This window comes from Oncorhynchus keta, chromosome 15, assembly GCF_023373465.1.
Source record: "Oncorhynchus keta strain PuntledgeMale-10-30-2019 chromosome 15, Oket_V2, whole genome shotgun sequence".
Classification (NCBI taxonomy): domain Eukaryota; kingdom Metazoa; phylum Chordata; class Actinopteri; order Salmoniformes; family Salmonidae; genus Oncorhynchus; species Oncorhynchus keta.
In genome coordinates, this window is record NC_068435.1 from 21,466,245 (window position 1) to 21,488,564 (window position 22,320).

At 42.1% G+C, this 22,320-nt stretch overlaps 1 protein-coding gene across 12 annotated transcripts in view; it reads right to left on the bottom strand.

Moving 5' to 3' along the window:
* Positions 1-1,430: 1,430 nt before the first annotated feature.
* The window catches only part of pard3ab (par-3 family cell polarity regulator alpha, b), a 243,694-nt gene continuing 222,804 nt past the window's right edge, over positions 1,431-22,320 (bottom strand). For 8 of the 12 annotated variants that reach the window (XM_052463672.1, XM_052463668.1, XM_052463670.1 and 5 more), the window contains 3 exons: positions 16,420-16,540; positions 9,781-9,929; positions 1,431-4,290 (listed from right to left, as the gene is read on the bottom strand). In XM_052463672.1, coding sequence (XP_052319632.1) covers positions 3,873-4,290; positions 9,781-9,929; positions 16,420-16,540 — 688 coding nt within the window. In that variant the 3' untranslated portion in view covers positions 1,431-3,872. Of the gene's footprint in view, positions 4,291-9,780; positions 9,930-9,964; positions 10,288-16,419; positions 16,541-22,320 lie in introns of those variants that run through there. The other 4 variants (XR_008065181.1, XM_052463667.1, XM_052463677.1 and 1 more) reach the window with 4 other exon arrangements.

The window sequence follows — 22,320 nt, forward strand, 5'->3', positions numbered from 1 at the left end:
CCTAACTCAAACTACACACCAAGTCAGTCATAGTAGTAAAACAGCACGGGATCAAACGGACACGCCTTACGCAATAATACATATTTCTGGTTCCTCTGGTTGTGCCATAGAGGAAAGCCTGAAGGTCATTGACTATCTACGAGTCAGAAATCAAAGACAATCCTCCTCTGGCCGGAGGCTTTGCCAAAAGCATAGGGAGACGCCTCTCTCTCCGTGAGGCGTTCTTTTATAAATTGATGAAAGAGCAGACAAAGCTAAGAAGATAAAAGAACAGGATGAGATGAAAGGATTTCTTTCCTTCAACATATTTTTTCCTCTCTCATATTCCTTTCAAGAGAGCCCCCCTCCCCCCTCGGTAGCTGAAACAGCTTAATAGTATTTGCTTAGAACGTCAACTTTAACCCTAGGAACACACACAGTAGCCCGAGTCATTTAACACCAACCGTATGAGAGACAATGGGAATGTGAGTGCAATTAACAACAGGAAACACATCAGCCTTAAATTCTACAACATTCTGACTGCATTGACTATACAAACACCGACACGCAGGCACTAAAGCACGCACACTTACACATAATCACCAGCACGCACACAAGCATACAGAGACAAGGATACAGAGACAAGGATACAGAGACAAGGATACAGAGACAAGGATACAGGGACAAGGATACAGAGACAAGGATACAGAGACAAGGATACAGAGACAAGGATACAGAGACAAGGATAGAGAGACAAGGATACAGAGACAAGGATACAGAGACAAGGATACAGAGACAAGGATACAGAGACAAGGATACAGGGACAAGGATACAGAGACAAGGATACAGAGACAAGGATACAGAGACAAGGATACAGAGACAAGGATACAGAGACAAGGATACAGAGACAAGGATACAGAGACAAGGATACAGAGACAAGGATACAGAGACAAGGATACAGAGACAAGGATACAGAGACAAGGATACAGAGACAAGGATACAGAGACAAGGATACAGAGACAAGGATACAGAGACAAGGATACAGGGACAAGGATACAGAGACAAGGATACAGGGACAAGGATACAGGGACAAGGATACAGGGACAAGGATACAGAGACAAGGATACAGAGACAAGGATACAGAGACAAGGATACAGAGACAAGGATACAGAGACAAGGATACAGAGACAAGGATACAGAGACAAGGATACAGAGCCAAGGATACAGAGACAAGGATACAGAGACAAGGATACAGAGACACTCGTAGAGCTGTTTACATGAAAGATGTGAAGCTAGAACTGCAATAACCTATTGATAGAAAAGGCAAAAGCATATTACAAATACAAGAGTGGATCAAACCAGACTCACTGTTACTAATGAGGATATAACCTGATATCACTGCCAGTTCATTATTCAAAGGAGAGGATGACAAATCGAGGACAACCCAGAGATAGTTGTAAACAGGATGAAACAGCCTTCCTTTTATTCTAAATGTGATATGTACAGGAAATGTGTCTGTATACATGTCTAAACATATCATGTCAAAGTCTGAAAAACAATTGCACTGTGCTTACAATAGCTTTATACTTTAAACATCATGAGACGTACAGCATTGTGAAGGCAATGTCAAACAGACAGGATACAAATACACTGATCAGCTGTGCAGAGGCTTATTTGAACTCTCACTGTAGAAAAGCCCCAAAACAATCAAAACACATACTGTGCTGTAGAGATGATAATATTATGTTAAAAACACATGGTGTGATGGTGTTGTGTCTATTTAGCTACAACAAGGAACAATCCACATTGTTTTCCCTATTCAGGAACTGCATGGCATCTCAGGCACTTATTATTGAACTCTCAACTTAGCCAGTGGTGGTCAGATGGTCCACCTGATCCCAGATCTATTTGCCCTGTCTTATTTACTACTCTGGGGTGATGTTTCCCCTAGGTACAGATATAGGATCAGCTTCCGCTCCCCCCAATCTTAACCTTAACCATTTAGTGAGGGAAATGAAAAACTGACATAAGATCAGCAACATAGTCTGGGGAACTTCTGCCTACACCTTTGTTAACTATAACGACCATAGAAATTAACAAGACAGATCTGGAACTAAGCTAGCAATGGACACCATACAACAGATTCCAACCAGACTGCAGACATTGGCAAAGTACTGCAGTACAGACGACAGAACACAGTCTTATTTCCATGTTAGACGTGTTCAACAGCTGATTCCCTATTTAATGCACTACTTTTGACCAGGGCCCGTAGTGCACTGTGTAGATAGTAGGGTCCCATTTGGGACACAGACACTGTATTAACTCACAAATGGAAGCTAATGCATTTCGTATGGCTGTAATTGGCATAGGGAGAACACTGAAGCACATCTCCAAAGCAGCGAGGTGCCAGACTCTTCTGTTATAGTATACCACGAGGCGACACACAGAGTACGTACCACAGTCATTAGATTTTTCATCTTTTCTGTGCTCTCCTTTGTTCGGTTGAAATTCATCTCCACCATTTGGTACATTTCATAGACATCAGAGCATCGTTACATTAAAGGTCCAATATTTACAAGAGGAGAGCGACTCACTAGTACTCCGCTATACGGCAGCTGAAAGCAATTACCACTCAAACCATATTTATTTTTTATGAACAAGGGAAGATTGAACCTAAATCTTGCGTCGGTACTCCGATTGTCTCTCTGCGGAGAGAAACTGTGGTGTGGCCCTCCACTACACAGCATCCTCTAGGTGCTGTGTTCTGTTCTTTGGCTGTGGCAGGCAGCTTGTGATGCAAAATTCAGTGCAGGGTTGACAGGGGAAGAGTTGGAAAAGGACGTGAGGGGGAGGAGAAGAGCTGAACTAGGAGTGGAAGGGGGAAGAGGAGAGGTGAAAGAGGTGAGGGGGAGAAGAGGTGATATAGGTGGTGAGGGGGAGGAGGATAGGGGAAAGAGGAGAAAGTGGTGGTGAGGGAGAGGATGAAGCCAGAGACAGGCAGGCCAGGTTAGCCGTGCCCAGAGCAGAGAGGCCAGGCGGTGGATCAGACTCTCTTTCTCTCTCTCCATGGAGATGGCACACACATGAATAATTTATGAGAGTCCTTCATTAATAACCAGTGCTATGCTCCCCCTCCTTTTACACACTCACTCCCTTTTCTCTAGCCCACTGGTGACTACTGAAGTAAAGAAAGAAAGGATGAAAACAGAGAAATAGAATAGTGAGTGCTCAGCGTTGTTGTTTTGACGTGTTAGTGTACTACCAACTATGGGGAGGTTCATGTCCAGGGGAGGGCATGTCAAGTAGGAGCCATGGCTTAACAAAACCAGGCGACCTTGTAAGTGTCCACACCACACTAGCATAACGCACATACATACATTAAGACAGTCTCGCGCACGCACGCACACACACACACACGCACACACACACACACACACACACACACACACACACACACACACACACACACACACACACACACACACACACACACACACACTTCTCCATTGTTTGAAAAACCATCTGTTTGCCTGTATGATTGTCAGAGCGTGAGGGTGACAGATGTCTATGAATCCCACAACACCACTACTACCCCAGAAAGCATCATGTCCATGAACACAGGAGGCACTGAAAGTCTCATTTAACAACAGTCTGTGTGAGGAAACAGGACTGACTGGGACTGAACGGAGGTCACTAAGAGGCCATTAATACTAACACTCACTGTGCATTCCCTATTCATATTGTCCACAACTATGGCCCCTCTGGCCCACCCTGTCCCTATCCCCTCAGGAGTAGAAGGGCCTCCCCATTCTATAGCTAATCAGCTCCTGAAGTAGTCGCCACCAACTGTGGCCTCTTCTTGGCTGCCCTGTCCCTTTCCCACCCTTATCCCCTCAGGAGTAGAAGGGCCTCCCCTTCTCAGGCCCCTGCAGCCTGTTGAGCCTGGCCAGCTGGGAGGGCGAGGGGGGTACATCCTGTCTATAGGGGCCCTTAGGCGACACAGGGTCCATGTGAGCTGAGTATGACGGAGTGGCATTGTAGGTGTTGTTCCCGTGGTGCTCCTGTGGGGGTGCTAGTTGTAGCTGCTTCCCTTTGGCCTTCTGCTCCCTGCGTCTCTGCTCCTGCCTCAGCAGCTCCTGGGCCTCCAGCAAGACGCGGGCATTCACACTGCTCACCCCCGGGGAGCCGTTCCTGGAGCCCTTGTAACTGGAGTAGCGAGGGTTCTCCTTGGTCGTCTGGAAGCCCTCGCCCGGCGGGTAGACCTTGACCCAGGAGTCCTGAGAGATGGAGCTAGGGTTCTTCCTGGGTTGTCTGGAGGGAGGGAGAGAATAAAAAGGAGACCGGGTGAGACACGAGTAAAGAGGTTAAGAGGGTTTTAAAGATAAGGAGTTCAGAAAGAGAGGATATTCCACAGAGAAAGGCTGGGGCAGACAAGGCACAGCGCCACACATGACCAATAGGCAATTTAGCACACGATAAACCAGAAATAAACACATACACCTAGAGGGACAGTGGCATAGCCATTCCTATCCATTTAGGCCTGTTGTGAAGCACAGACCGGCCCATTGGGTTTGATAGGCAGTAATAGCAGCCCTGTTGCAGATGAGACTCAACTCGGCCCACTATGTGTCTGCGGCGGTTTGACACTAGACATCTGACATGGTATCTTACATTTTAGTCATTTAGCAGAGCAACTTACAGTAGTTAATATTTTTGTTCCATACTGGTCCCCCATGGGAATCGAACTTGTGTGTGTGAGCGTGCATGACATCACCCAGACTCATGCTTGACTGGGCACTTTGTGATCTCTGTATTCAGCCCTTATGAAATGTGTGTTCAGGCCTTGAACACTGCTTATCGCAGGGCCAGGACAAATGGAACAGACACAATAACATCAACCAACTAGACCTGGGTTCAAACACTATTTTAAATCATTTAAAAAATACTTAATCTGTGCTTGTCTGACCTAATGGACCAATAGAATAGTCCAAAAACTGTAAACCCCACCCATCTGGCACTCTAGGCAGGCTAGAGCAAATGCTCAAAAAGTATTTGAAAGATTTCAAATAGTATTTGAAGCCAGGGCTGAAACAAACAGGCTTCTGTCTCAGAGCCATGCATAATTAGCAGGTTTATCAACCAGCTGTGAAGAAACTGTATTATTTCTGTATTTGAAGGAAAAATGATAATGAGAAATGTACCCAGACCTTTGTGTAAATACAACCGGCGGTTAGATACAGGAATGCTAGCCTTTCAACCAATAACAGAAACACAAACCCAGCTGTTTATTTTAAACCCATGCTTCAATGATTCCAATTTCAAAAGATGGGGCTCCACGACTCCATATCTGATTATATTTCATACATTGACACAAGAGACACACTTGGGCTGTTTCTCTGTAAATACATGTAAACCAGCTATCTATTCTCTTTTCCATTAGATATTATACCAGTACTGTACATGTGAGCTGCACCCTATTCCCTATAGCGCACTACATTTGACCAGGGCCCATAAGGCTTTAGTTAAAAGTAGAGCATTAAATAGGGAATAGGGTGCCATTTGGGACACATGTCATTGACATGTAAGACACAGTTTTTCTGTAAATAAATGTAAACCAGCTATCTCTTATGGATGGCGCCTGTGTCCAAAGGGCACCCTATTCCCTACATAGTGCTCTCCTTTTGGCCAGGACCCATTGGACTCTGGTTAAAAGTAGTGCACCATTTAGAGAATAGGGTGCCATTTGGGAAGCACTTAGACCGCCTCTCTACAGACACCGAAGCCCTTTGGTCCTGATGTAAATTACAAGACTTTTGCTGTGAGATCTATACTGTGTGTCAATGATGAACATGGGCTCTCAACAAGCGTCATTGTTCAAGGCCTATTTTCACTTGAACCCCTTGTTTAGCAAAGCTTCACCAGGAGGAAACTGACCTTTATCTAAAACGCTGTTTATGAACACACTAACATGAATCACAAATAGGCCATGATTCATCCATTCAACCAATGACGGCGTGTGTGTGTGTGTGTGTGTGTGTGTGTGTGTTGGAGAGTTTTGTGCTGCAGAAGCAAGGGGCCATATGAAATCAATCAAGATTGCACAAGCTGATACCAGGCCCCATATTACTCCAAGTCAATGGCCTATAATTACAATGGAATTTTTAAACAAACAGGTTTATCCAAACACAACTGGCCTTAATAGAATTACAATGAAATGACACAACAAAGCCACAGGATGTTTATTTGACCAGGCATCGGGGAGACATTTATACAATACATCTCTGCCGTAAACAAAGCTGCTTCTTCAAATATTCATCAAGCGGGAATCTGTATCAGCAATGACTAAGCTGAATTGATGAAGTACTAGCTAGCAGCAGTGGCGATAATAGCATGTCTTGGTGGGGTAAACATTTTTTTTATGCATTCCAACAAAGCCACAGCACAACACTAAACAATACATGAATTGCACTATAACGGTGACAAACAGTGCACAGAAACCGTTAGGACCTACATAAAGCTGTCCCAACAGCAGAGCTTTCTTTTCAGCACCATGGGGTGAATCCTGCTACACCTGGCTATAAGTGGAGCCGTGTCTGGCTGCGAAACAGCTAATTCTGCCTCATTTATTGCCTTTAAAAAATAAAAAATATATAGCTGATATGATGACTTGCTTAAACAAATGTGGTTTCTACTGACAATTAAGATGTTCAAACTATGACAAAGGAAGGATGAGCAGATAAGAGGCAATCCATAATTCGATAAAGACATGAATGAGCTTTTTTCCATCTACCTAATATTGCAAAAATCAGAAACTTAATGTCCAAACATGATGCAGAAAAATTAATCCATGCTTTTGTCACTTCTAGGTTAAACTACTGCAATTCTCTACTTTCCGGCTACCTGGATAAAGCACTAAATAAACTTCAGTTAGTGCTAAACACGGCTGCTAGAATCTTGACTAGAACCCCAAAATGTGATCATATTACTCCAGAGCTAGCCTCTCTACATTGGCTTCCTGTTAAGGCAATGGCTGATTTCAAGGTTTTACTGCTAATCTACAAAGCATTACATGGGCTTGTTCCTACCTATCTTTCCGATTTGGTCCTACCGTACATACCTAGATGTACAGTGCCATGCGAAAGTATTCGGCCCCCTTGAACTTTGCGACCTTTTGCCACATTTCAGGCTTCAAACATAATGATAGAAAACTGTATTTTTTTTGTGAAGAATCAACAACAAGTGGGACACAATTATGAAGTGGAACGACATTTATTGGATATTTCAAACTTTTTTAACAAATCAAAAACTGAAATTGGGGGTGCAAAATTATTCCCGAGTTCCCGACAAACTAGACACAAATGTACTTATCTTCTTGCTCAGTTGTGCACCGGGGCCTTGCACTCCTCTTTCTATTCTGATTAGAACCAGTTTGTGCTGTTCTGTGAAGGGAGTAGTACACATTATTGTACGAGATCTTCCGTTTCTTGCATACATTGGCCTTGATTTCTCAGAACAAGAATAGACTGACGAGTTTCAGAAGAAAGTTCTTTGTTTCTGGCCATTTTGAGCCTGTAATCGAAACACACAAATGCTGAGGCTCCAGATATTCAACTAGTCTAAAGAAGGCCAGTTTTATTGCTTCTTTAATCAGAACAACAGTTTTCAGCTCTGCAAACATAATTGCAAAAGGGTTTTCTATTGATCAGTTCGCCTTTTAAAATTATAAACTTGGATTAGCTAACACAACGTGGATGGGAACACAGGAGCGATGGATGCTTAGAACACAGGAGTGATGGTTGCTGATAATGGGCCTCTTTACGCCTATGTAGATATTCCATTAAAAATCAGCCATTTCCAGCTACAACAGTCATTTACAACATTAACTATGTCTACACTGTATTTCTGATCAATTTTATGTTCTTTTAAAATGGACAAGAAAAAATGCTTTTCTTTCACAAACAAGGACATTTTCTAAGTGAACCCAAACTTTTGAACAGTAGTGTACGTGCTTTCAGTTCGTCCCATTTATTTTTTCAGCGATTTTCAGGATGGAAGGCATGGGCAGATTAGCTACTCGTCACCTGATCCTCAAAAGGCAACTGAGATTCCGCGGAAAAAGATCAGGGTTTCAGTGTAAGAAAAACTCTTCGTCTAATCTGAGGTGAGTAATCTCAGTTCTGATGTCCAGAAGCGCTTTTCGGTCATACGAGACGGTAGCAACAACATTATCTACAAAACAAGTTACGAACAATGCAATTTTGTTTTTAACAAAATAGCATGGTTGGTTAAGAGCCGATAAAACGGCAGCCATCCCCTCTGGCGCCAATGTTTAGCTTCTCACTAAACAAGGATGAACAATCCTCTAATGGTTAAAATTTGAAATTGGGTAATGCATCAGCAGGTTTCCTTGTCATGTCCGTCATTGCAGACCTTAGAGAGCTATTTAGAACATGTCGGAAATGTCCAGAACAACTCAACCCATGTCAGCCAACGTTTATCTAGGTTTTTTAGTCCATTGATTTTGTTGTAACTTTCGAGTACCTCAAATATCACATGAACACACAAGACAATATGTATAATTGCAGGAAATTTGCTTTAAACCTGCAAAATGTTATCTCAGCCAACAAGAGGGGTGTGAACAGTTTGTCAGTAACTTGTACCCATAGAAATAGACGTGGGGGGGGGTGCGGGATGTTCTCTACTGTTGGAAAGGGCGGCTGAGTGAAAAAGTTAAGGAAACCCTGCTCTAATCCCTGAGCCAATCAGAAGCGTGAACTATACCTCTAACCGTGGGCAGATAACATGCTGACCACATCGCTCACGTCGCAAAATAAATGTACACAATACGTGTTATTCAATCGTTGTGGCCAGGCACTAAAATAGAACTTGGTTCTATTTGTGACGCTCAAAGCGCTGCTAGTCCTGCCTCTCCCATCTCATTGTTTTTAGGTGCAAATACCCACGTGGGTGATTGAAAGATGAACTGAGGTCCACACTCAGTTCATCTTTATGGTAATGCACCGTAAAGTTGGTTGCCAACCGCCATATACAGTCCAAAGAAAAATAAGCCTGAAGGGAGGAGCGATGACGAGAAACTCATTTGATTTACCTTTTTATCTGTGGATTCATTGTTTATATCCCAAGACAAATTAGCTAGCAACAGCAAGCTAAATTGACATACATGTTTAATGCTTTTTGACCTGTCCCCAAATTATTTTAATTGGTTCAGAGTTTGTTTGAATATTTCAATCTGCGTGTCATGATTGCATCTGGTGTGGGTGAACAAAATCAACTTGCACGCGTGCGGTTTCTTCAGCATGTAAGGCCACAGACAGACACACCACTTCCTGTAATAACACACAGATCATGTAGTTCAAAGGTAACTTCATTCTCAGATTAGTGCGATCATGTCAGATTGCTGGGGTGGGTAATGTGACACACCCTTGTTGCATCCCAAATGGAACCCTGTTCCCTATACCGTGCACTACTTTTGACCAGGGCCTATAGTACTCTGGTCAAAAGTAGTGCACGATGTAGGGTATAGGTGGCCATTTAGGAAGCAGTCCCAGACTGTGGTTTAACTGAGTTTATTCTGAGATTTGGCTGTGGGTTTGGTGCTTTGGACTCCAGACAGGAATGACCTGGTTGTAGATTCCGGCTGATAATATCAGGCTGATGTCATCCATATGAATGGATAATATCATGGCCAATTGGTCATTAATATGTAATGTTACCTTGACCTGGGAAAACAAATAGGGACTACGGGTGTTCTTTCTGTGTGTTACACACATACACACTTACCGTGGCAGAGAGCTGTACTGTCTCTGCGCCTGTTGGAAGGCGTCTCTCTCCTCCTGCCTCTGTCTCTGCATCTCTACAGACACAGAGTGTCGGCCTGTCTGTTGTCTGTCTGTCTGGTACGGGCTTGGACCGGTGTTGGTAGTGTTCTGCTGAAAGAGGAATGGGCCAACATCCTGGTTATTCAACACACAACTTTCACAGACACGTACTGTACACCAGAGCCATGTATTTAGTGTTTGGACATTGAGTTATGTAATATGATGCATTTACAGTACATGAACCCTTAGAAATTGAACGTAACTTTAGTTCTGTGACATGAACCAACGGATAAATGGAATGCTCAAAGGCACAAACATGGCGTCCATTCTAAAAGTTGGCCGAACTATCTAAATATATAGCTCTGCAGTACACTTACCAGGAGGCATCCAGAGATGACAATACCTGTCCTTGTCCTTCATAGTGCTCAGGTAAAACGGACAGAGAGGTTAGGGAGGATGGAGGACCATGCTGGAGATGTAGGGACAAGTGAGATGTGATGAATGTTAAGTAGATGTTAAAAGGGCCAATGCAGCAGTTTTTATCTCAGTGTTAAATCATTTCTGGGTAACAATTATTAAGTACCATACTGTGATTATTTTTCTTTTTCATTAAAAAAACCAGTCATTTCTCAAGCATGATTTTTGCTTGGTTGGACAGCCTGGGAATGGTCTGAGTGAGAAGGGCAGAAAGAGTTGGAACTCTTTCTTATTGGTCTATTAACGAAATTAGACTCCAACCCGCCAAAGCAGGTTGACATTTCAGGTGGTCTTTTCAAACAGCTCTTACACTATAATTCCAACCTCATAGTATGGAAATAGATACAACAGGAAAATCACATTTTTGATTGCACTGGGCCTAAAAAGAAGCAAGTATCTGCTCCGCTGACATCGTGACAGGGTTTCCTCCCTCCTCCCTAGCACAGGTCATTAACCCGCCTGAACACACAGTGTACACCACCGTACGGCAAGGCACCTTGGAATAGCATCATCATTTAATTATCTCCAGCCCCTCCTGGCAGATGACTGCATCACAAATGGCACCCTATTCCCTAAATAGTGCAAGAATGGATAAGGTTCTAGTCAAAGGTAGTGCACTATATAAGGAATAGGGTGCCATTTGAGAGAGACATCCCATATCCTCCCTGGAACATGTCGGCGTAACTACTAACGACCACACCTTTGTTCTTCTTCCCCATCTTTCATTAGCCATGAGGTGGGTGTAATGGCTGCCGATCAGTCATAATACAAAGGCAATCTAATTATTTTTATGGGGAATGCCAACTATTCATACAGTGCCACACTAGTGGTGGGAGAGCCATAAAGAGATTAGTCCTGTCATCGCTGAGAGGACTTCCGAGACATGCACATAAACATAATGAATCCCTGCAATCATCGGGGATTGATTGGCATAACCTGGGCTGTTGCCGTGCTGTATCTGTTGCCATGGCGACACCAGACAGAACATGGAACAAGGCCAGGGACACGTAAAGGCAGCTCACCTCCATCCATGTCACTAGCGCTCAGTCATTTTCAGATGTGAATTTTACTGTGGTTATACACGTACATGTAAATTACAATATGGGGGAGTATTGGGGAATGATCCCTTTAGTGTCTTGAAATAATACCTTAGTAACACGAGGAAACACCAGTAGATAAAACATGACCCAGAAGACCTAAAGCTAATGGAGGTATTAAAATGAACAATACAGTGTGGCAATATAGCGCTGCTGGCGGAAGCAGCCAGTCGATGCACTGCTCTGTGTGGTAAATGACTTCAATAAAGGTTCCACAATGCAACCACAACACAGATTGGATATCTATCCATTAGTCACTGTGATGAAATTAGCCCATGGAAACTAGGGTTGTGTTCTGTAGGGCACACCATAGCAAAACTCTTTGTAACGGAAAGTGAAAAATCGGTGTTCTTACTTAGCAAGTTCAGGTAGTACCCAGTTCCAAAACATTTTCTACCTACTGAACTTTCTCTCCTCTACAGTGAGAAATATACCATCCACAGGGGTACCAATCAGGGGATGTAGAGCTGTCTAACTGCACTTCAGCTAACCAGGAACACCTAACTAAACAGCATGCAGAACCGGATAATTAGGGAAATTATTCTGCAGCCCACAGAAATTAGACAGGCTGGACTTCAGAGAAATTGGACAGAAGGCCTCAACAGGCAGGCTGTAGAGGAGATAATGCACAGAGCTGGCCAGATCTTTAATATCAATACCTGCTAAGAACACTTAGAGTGACAGGGTCAGTGCTTCTACATGGCCGTAACACCTATACTCTCCCTTCACTGTTTACCCTATGGGCCCTGGAATAGAATTCCCAGAATTCCATTCACCTTGTGTATGTTCCATGATGGGTGGGTCAGCGGACATATTGAGAACCCACTGCGATTCTATTCCTTTGGATTTGACATTAGTCTAGATCAGGCACTGTGGCCACTACAGAAGGCATGATGTTGATTGAGCACTCAAAAGCAGTGCACTATAGAGGTTGACCGATTATGATTTTTCAACGCCGATACCGATTGTTGGGAGACCAAAAAAGCAGATACCGATTAATCGGCCGATTTAAAAAACAAGTATTTGTGATAATGACAATTACAACAATACTGAGTGAACACTTATTTTAACTTAATATAATACATCAATAAAATAAATGTAGCCTCAAGTAAATAATGAAACATGTTCAATTTGGTTTAAATAATGCAAAAACAAAGTGTTGGAGAAGAAAGTAAAAGTGCATTATGTGCTATGTAAGAAAGCTAACGTTTCAGTTCCTTGTTTAGAACATGAGAACATATGAAAGTTGGTGGTTCCTTTTAACATGAGTTTTAAATATTCTCAGGTAAGAAGTTTTAGGTTGTAGATATTATAGGAATTATAGGACTATTTCCCTCTATACCATTTGTATTTCATTAACCTTTGACTATTGGATGTTCTTATAGGCACTTTAGTATTGCCAGTGTAACAGTATAGCTTCCGTCCCTCTCCTCGCTCCTCACTGGGCTTGAACCAGGAACACGACAATTAGCGCGCGCTAACTAGCTAGCCATTTCACTTCGGTTACACGAGCCTCATCTCAGGAGTTGATAAGCTTGAAGTCATAAACAGTGCAATGCTTGACGCACAACGAAGAGCTGCTGTCAAAATGCACGAAAGTGCTGTTTGAAAGAATGTTTACGCACCTGCTTCTGTCTACCACCGCTCAGTCAGATACTTAGATGCTTGTATGCTCAGTCAGATTATATGCAACGCAGGACACGCTAGATAATATCTAGTAATATCATCAACCATGTGTAGTTAACTAGTGATTATGATTGATTGTTTTTTATAAAGATAAGTTTAATGCTAGCTAGCAACTTACCTTGGCTTACTGCATTCGCGTAACAGGCAGTCTCCTTGTGGAGTGTAACTAGAGAGAGGCAGGTCGTTATTGCGTTGGACTCGTTAACTGTAAGGTTGCAAGATTGGATACCATGAGCTGACAAGGTGAAAATCTGTCGTTCTGCCCCTGAACAAGGCAGTTAACCCACCGTTCCTAGGCCGTCATTGAAAATAAGAATGTGTTATTAACTGACTTGCCTAGTTAAATGAAGGTATACAAAAAATAAAAATAGGCAAATCGGCACCCAAAATACTGATTTCCGATTGTTATGAAAACTTGAAATCGGCCCTAATTAATCGGCCATTCCGATTAATCGGTCGACTTCTAGTGCACTATATACGGAAAAGGGTGCCAGCTATATATGTTCCTGTTTTCCATAATGTGGCAATTAGTATGGTAGGGAAGAAATAACACAAAATTCTTTACGATTCTGTAAGAGGTTGGTTATTCAGAAATAAATTGTGATTGCAAAAATGTCCGACTGTCCCTTTAATGTTGCTGTCATGGGAACATTATGTTCTATCAGCAATGTAAACAAACAATGCAGTGGTATTCCCATAGGGCTCTGTTCAAAAGTAGTGCACTAATTAGAGAATAGGGTAACATTTGGGACATAACCTACACAGAAGTATTCAGACCCCTTACATTTTATTGTGTTACAGAGTAGGATTAACATGGATGTAATTGTTATCAACAATCTACACAAAATACTCACAGTAATGTCAATGTGGAAGTTTTTTAAAGATAAATAAAAACGTCATAATAGTCGTTGCTTAAGTATTCAGCCCCTTTATTAAGACGAGCATAAAGTAGTTCAGGAATAACATTTGGCAAAATAAGTTAAATGGATTCATTCTGTGTGAAATAATAGGGGTTGACATGCTTTTTATTTGACTAACCCTTCCTCAGTCCCTCATACAAACAACATCTGTAAGGTGTCAAATATTGAATTTCAAGCCCAGATTCAACTACAAAGACCAGGGAGCTTTTCAAAAACCTCAAAGACAAGTAATTGTTAGATGGGTAACATAAACAAATCAGACATTGAATATCTCTTTAAGCATGGTCAAGTTAATGATGCTGTGGACGATGTATTAAACCACCCAGACACATCAAATATAGTCTTCAATCTGAACTGAGCTGCAGGACAGGAACTGCTCAGTTATGTTACCATGAGACCATTGATGATTTTAAAAAGCTACAGAGTTCAATGGCTGTGATGGGAGAAAACTGAGGATGGATCAACAACGTGCTTACCAAGAAGACAGTGAATGTTCCTGAATGGCCATTTAATCTCGTTGAAAACCTATACTAAGACTTGAAAATGGCTGTGATGGGAGAAAACTGAGGATGGATCAACAACGTGCTTACCAAGAAGACAGTGAATGTGAAAACCTATACCAAGACTTGAAAATGGCTGTGTAGCCATGATACTCGACATCTTGACAAAGCTTAAAGAATATTTAAAAGATAATAATGGGCAAATGTTGCACAATCCAGGTGTGCAAAGTTCTTCTAGGCATCCGTAATCAATGCCAAAGGTGTTTCTAACATGTATTGACCCAGGGAGCTGAATACTTATGCAACCACTATATTTTCATAACATTTTGTTTAATCTAAAAAATAAATAAAAAATGCATTGGCTACTTTGACAGAGTATTTTGTGTAGATGGTTGACAAAAAGATTACAATTAAATCCATTTTAATAACACTAACCCCAACTGAAGAAATCAAAGGGGTCTGAAAACTTTTGCAAGGCACTTTATATGCATGTTGACTGAGAAACAGAGTGGGGTTGGAAAACTCTCTCCCACACATTGCACACAATTTACTCAATTATAGGGTACTAATATCAAACAGAACTCAAAACAAGACCAAGCCCTTTATTTGATTTATCATCACCTATAAGAGAAGCCCAGGGTCAGTACGCATCAGGCGTCTCAGAGTAGGCATGCTGATCTAGGATCAGTTCTGCCTTTTAGATCACAATGAACGATCCAGGATCCGTACTCCTACTCTGAGACACCTGATACTTACAGCCCCAGATGTCAATGGAGTCGGTTCATTAGCTATCAGTTTACAAACGTTGGAAAATTCATTAAAATCACTGCAAATGTCACCGCAAATTACAGGTCTATATGATGAAAGTTGAATTAGTAGATATGGACAATGTATAAGATTAATACAACAAAAGTCAATAAATACATTAGTGCTTATAGGAAAACAATATCATACAACAACAGACATATTAAAGTAGCGACTCTCAAACATTAGGCAAATCATTTTGTTGATATTCAGATTTTTACATCATAATTGACCATGTAAAATGTATACTTAAGGCATACTGCTGGTGCAATGGAAGAATAGTGCCGTTTTTAATCAAGGGACCAAATACCTTCAATTAGGTCATAGAAAGGTCTCCAATTTTGTTCAGTTTGAATTCTCACTCATTCAACTTGGTGGCCATCAGCCATGCCATCAAAAGGGAGAAAACCATACCTAAACCTAAACCCCTATTCTAAAAAGGCACAGTTAAAACCAGAAAGCCACCCTTCACACACAAAAAAGAAACCCCCAACAAGGAAACACAATCAGACACAGATAGGAGTCCATTGGTCCATGTGAAGGTGGGGGGGGATCCTTGTGTTGTGAGTGACAGACAGACCAACAAATGGCACTGATGGCAGATTGGATGACAAGGGTGGTATGAAGGGAGTGGTGGTGGTGATGGGGGGGCGGGGTTAGAGGTCAGGTGAGCGTGCCAGAGGGACACATGCTCCAGGACACATGCCGGTGGAGAGGTTGTTTGTGTCCCAAATGGCACCCTATTCCCCACATAGTGCACAATTTTAACCAGGTCTCATAGAGCTCTGGTCAAAAATAGTGCACTAAATAGGCTGCCATTTGGGATGCAAACATTGTTAGAGTTATCAGAGCTACACAGCCTGGGTTAGGTGGGAGGCCTATAGAGGAGTTAAAGAGAAGAGGCTCCATGGGCTGACGTTCAGTCAGTGTCATACTGGACAGTCCATGCTCAGTGGTTGTGTTAGTGGGAGGCTCCACGGTGCAGCCAGCCAGCAAGTATAACCAGGCAGCCAGGGTGTTAGCAGCCCTCCCAGGCTGTCAGTGGAAGTGGTTAGTGAGGGGTTGGTCCATGGAGAGGCAGGCAGGCCTGGTTCTCAGCCCGGTCTCAGACACTCACCCAGGGCTGCTCGAAGCTATAGGTGCGTCTCCGGTCGTCTGGGTCATCGTCCTCCCTGGCCTGCTGGAACTCATGCCTCAGCCGCTGTATCCGGTCGTGGTTGCTAGGCGCTAGTCTGTTGCTGCAGGGGGGAGAGAGAGGAAATACTAGATTAGATGAGCAAGGTGGTGGGCCAATATGCATCCCAAATGACACCCTAATTCCTATATAGTGCACTACTTTTGACCAGAGCCCGTAGTGCACTACATTAGGGAATAGAGTGCCAATTAGAATGCTGTTTATCAGTTTAGCTGGGAAATGGTCCAGAAACAGGTAGATACAATGTATATGTATGATAAGTGAAGGGACTAACACACAGTAGAGCCTCAGACATGAATCAAACTAATAAATAATCATGTTTTATTTATAACCATGGTGTACATCCCAAATGGCCCCACTTTTACCCACAGCCAATGGGTACTGGTCAAAGGCAGTGCACTATAAAGGGAATAGGGTGCATTTGGGAAGCAGACGAACAAAGCAGAGTAATGAACAATAGTAACTAGTTTAGCTACATCCTCAAGTCACTCATCACTCACCATCCATTGTCTTTAGGCCCACTCATAACAACCAAGCCATTAAAACATCACCTGGCTCACCTGACTAATTACTGAATTGACTTTGACAAGAGAGAAAGAGGGCGGAAGTCCCTGCATTATCCAATGGAGCAGACCTCGTCCCAGAACCACTGATGAAGATTACATGGGGGGGGAGAGCAAGAGAGGGGGAGAGGGGAGGGGTGGGCTATCTAGACGTACGTGAGAGGACAGACAGGTGGAGGTCATCTGTGTTCCCATAGAGTGAAGCTAATTAAAACCAGTGTTAGACTCTGAACAGCCATGTCAGGACAGAAGACCAGAGAGCAGCAGCAGAAGAGAAATCCCAAGTTTACTGTTCAACTTTCAAACACAGCCAGTAACATTTCTGGACATCCTTTTATGATCTCTTAAAAGTACCCCGTCTCCTCTAATTTTAAAAGGAGGACCTTTGAAATAGCTTAATACAAGATCCCAAACATTACCAATAAAGCACTGATTCCAAAAACAGACAACTAAAACAGACCCATCTAAGGCTGTTTGATAATCTATGAAACAGCCTCATATGTTTTCACAATCATTAATAACATAGCATTGGATAAATAGCTAAATCATTAATAACATAGCATTGGATAAATAGCTAAATCATTAATAACATAGCATTGGATAAATAGCTAAATCATTAATAACATAGCATTGGATAAATAGCTAAGTCATTAACAACATAGCATTGGATAAATAGCTAAGTCATTAATAACATAGCATTGGATAAATAGCTAAGTCATTAACAACATAGCAATGGATAAATAGCTAAGTCATTAACAACATAGCAATGGATAAATAGCTAAGTCATTAACAACATAGCATTGGATAAATAGCTAAGTCATTAATAACATAGCATTGGATAAATAGCTAAATCATTAATAACATAGCATTGGATAAATAGCTAAATCATTAATAACATAGCATTGGATAAATAGCTAAATCATTAACAACATAGCATTGGATAAATAGCTAAATCATTAACAACATAGCATTGGATAAATAGCTAAATCATTAACAACATAGCATTGGATAAATAGCTAAATCATTAACAACATAGCATTGGATAAATAGCTAAATCATTACTGACAAACACTGGTTCCAAAATCAAAGAACAGACCCATTCAGCCTGTATGGGGTTCAAAACTGTCATGCGTGATCTGTCTAATCCCTGTGATATGTAACACAGCCATATACCCTTTGAACACATATGAACCCGGGGCACCATGTGTGCCCCCCTGCCTATAGGTCACAGCCCCATCAGGGGTCACAGCAACAGAACCCCTTTATTATCAGATATTAGCCTGCCATGCAACCTGTGAACATATGGCTCTCAACAGAGCACTGGGCTGTTCCCAAATGGCGCCCTATTCCCTATAGTGCCTTATTTAACCAGGGTCTATAGGCCTCTGGTCAAACATTGTGCACTATGTAGGGAATAGTGTGTCATTTGGCAGTGCTGTAGCATGATTTTATTTTGAACAGTCATTGTTTAGAATGACAGTTTAAGAGGACAGTCAGTGTTCACAATACTAGGGCAGGCTATTATTTAATTGAAAAAGTAAGTGTGTACGCGCCCTATCCTTCCTTCATCACAACACTGTGTTTGAAATGGAACAGGAACGTTTGGAAGCTTCAATGTACCACTATCATCAATTAGCCTTAAAAAAGGGGACTTCAATGATCATGGCTCGATACCTCAGTCTATTATTGTTTGCCAAGACTCTTAAATCAATGATAAAACAGAACAAATGAAATACAGAAGGAGTTAAGAAAATCCCTTGCAGTGTGGTGAGATTTAACATTAGATGAGTTACATCCTATGGACAAGCTCCCTCAATATCTGCTGTGTCTGGCCTGATGGGTCATTGTTTACAGACTTAAGCCTCTGGGGCTCAACAGACTTGGGCTGCATCCCAAATGGCCCACAGTTTCTTTGCAGAGCCCTATAGGCCCTGGTCAATAATAGTGCACTACATAGGGAGCCATTTGGTACATTGGATTGGCCTGGCTGCTGACTAGGCAGCCTGGAAAGCTATTTATTTCATGTTATGATAGGATGTGCCCTTTGAGTTCTGTCTGTGGCTTATAGCTTGGTCAGGACACAAAGAGGCTGTGAGTTTAGCATAGCACGACGTCAGCCGAGAACCAAACAAAACTACTTAAAGTGCTTGGAGGCCCACCGGTTGAGGGAATAGTAGCCGTGGAATGGGGCCACAGCACCGTCTCCGGCCTTGACCTGGAGGAGACAGTGGATCTGTCCCCCAGATGCGGACTCCCGTCTGTGTGGCCCTGTGTGAATGTAAAGGCTAACAATGCTTTAATTATTTCCCCTCAAAATCAACAGCAGATGTTCTCTGCCATAAATCTAAAATCTGAAGCTCAGGTTTGAGCGCGAAAGAGAAAGTGGTGGGTCAAACTTTTGAGCCCTTGACCAAAACCCATCTTCATGTCGACAGAGTTGGAAGCCATCACATTAGCCTGGTCCAAGATCGTTTTGTGTGTTCTTGCCAACTCCTATGGGAGCTAGACAGCACAAAGATCTAGAAACCAGGCTACTGTCACATTTACTGTCCCTATTAATCATCCCACCCCAAATCAAAGGCGGTCTATAAGGGAACCCCCTACAGTAGAATGTACAGTAAGTGACAGTAGCAGCTGATCCAAAGGCTCCTGATCCCCTGGATTACATCTGAATGGCCTCTTTCAGAACTCCTCTTCCTTGCCAGCCTCAGGACACAACAGGAGGCACCTCACAGTTCGATTGGTGCACAGCATAAATGGAAAACACCCATTCTGGTCATATTAATATGGGGGTTGGAGACCAGCGTTCTTATTGGACTCCAGAGGGAAGAGAAGAGTACCACTGGGAGTGATTGAGGCTTTACGAATCCATCTCTGAATGAGCAGTTCATCCCTGTTCAATCCCAGGCTGTAAAAGCCAGCTGCTGTTCTGACAAGGTTGCCAGCCAGCCTTTCTGTCCACTGTTTTTACTTGACCACTGCACTGACTCATGTTGTTTTAGTCTACATTGTGTTGTGTAAATAAATGTATGCTGCTTTCTTGGCCAGGGCGCATTTGGAATAAAGAGTTCAACTATATGTGGCTTCCCTGCATTAATAAAGGATAAATAAATCAAATAAAACCAGACAAAAATGAGTCACATGATTATATGATCATTGGGATGGAGACAGTCTGTTGTGATGAACACCCTTGTGGATGTTAGGAAACAAATGTGAAGATTTACATATACAGCCCTGGTTGGCTGGTAAGATGGTCTAGAGCAGGGGTTCCCAACCTAAGAATGAACAGTGATTGGTCTATTATAATCAGATCACATTCTGACATCATGTGGGACAAATACTACATTCCACCTGAACAGGCTGAACATTCTTTGCTATTTTTTCCAAACATCTTACACAAAAAGGGCATTATTATAATTTAACAATTTCAGAGTATTATTTTGACAGTGTGGAACTATATATTTCACATTTTTAAACTGCACTGCCCCTTTAAGCTGAGAGGAAGAGAACACATCTCAAATTCTGCATTTACACAAGCAGCCCAGTTCTCCATTTTGCTCCCTTTATGACATGTTACAGTAACCTTACAAGTTAACGGCCTTAAAGAGACAAGTTGGTGATGCTGACGATTTCTTTATTTCTTTATGAAATTAGAAATGGAAAAACATGGTTAACCAAAAAACCTTATAACGCTGTTGCAGATTATACAGGTAATTTAATACATTTAAATCGGGTGTGAAGGGCATGGCGATTATGATAGGCACTCGCGCAGAGCTTAAGTTATGATTGGTGGGTTCATAACCATATTTAGGGGCCGTAGATATATTTCTGTAAGTGCTCTTTCTGACAGCTATGATTGGTCCATTGACTGATTGATTTGACGTGATGTATGGAGGCCATAGCCGCAGGAAGTAGGGGTGCCAGGTGTGCTGTAGCACCCCCTGAAAAATCAGAATAAAAAAAAAAGCAGACCAATATAGCAGTCTGTAGCTACTTTAGCCCTATGGGCCGGGCCGTGTTCAAAGTTAGTGCACTATAAAGGGAATATAATGCAATTTGGGACGCAACCTTTATCTCTCTGTTACGACGCCCTCATAGCCACCCAACCGCCATCCATCACACATGACATCTCACCAGTCGATCATGGCCTTGACTGCAGGACATTATGTCAGAGCTCTGTGATGGTGTAGGCTAGGGGATGAACACTTAATACAGTATACACAATCATTTTGCATGTCATCTGTGCATTCAGTGTATTTATGTAGTGATGTGTAACAGATTCCTAGGGGTTGAAGGCTACTGTTCTATGAAGGATTTTGCAGGAGGCCCAGATATTTCACTATTGTCTGGCTTTGGTGAAACAGACGTTATAAAGTACAATGACGCACGCATGAGATGAACTGTCTGTATGGTGCAGCAAGGATTTGAGATATGGCACTTATGACAGATAGCAAGTCCTGCTTAGAAAGCTCCCTTCCTAGTAAAAGGAGAGACTGTAATAAAAGGAGGACAAGCAGTTCAATGTATTTGCTGGTTGTAGCCTAGTACACAATTGATATATTGGTTTGTAAAAGCATGAAATTGTCCAGAAATTAAAAGCAGGCCTATACCATGTTACATGCTTTATTACTACTGGTGGGGCCATACTTTGAAATCAAAAACCATCTCTCTCCATAACAGCACAATTTCACGTGAGTAAATATCAGGCAAATATCACATTGCAGTCTCTGCTGACAGCAGTGTCTCTGGAAATATATGGCTACATTGTAAAACTGAAAAGACAATTAAATCTAATCCATTATGTCTGTGGATTCCAATGTTTACTGTGGAGGATGTTACACATGTGGTTGCATCCCATGGAATGGCTAGTACTTTAACATGGTGCTATTGGAGAAGAGGAAAGCTTGGCCGTATATGGCTACCGTTGGACATTTACATGCGTTTTGGATCATTGTTTTGTTTTGCCATTTCTTAATCACACTGAACAAAAATATAAACACAACATGTAAAGTGTTTGTCCCATGTTTCATGAGCTGAAATAAAAGACCCCAGAAATATTCCATACGCACAAAAAGCTTATTTAGCTCATTTTGTGTACACATTTGTTGACATTCGTTAGTGAGCATTTCTCCTTTTCCACAATAATCCATCCACCTGACAGGTGTGGCATATCATGAAGCTGATTAAACAGCATGATCATAACACAGGTGCAATGGACAATAAAAGGCCACTAAACTGTGCAGTTTTGTCACAACACAAT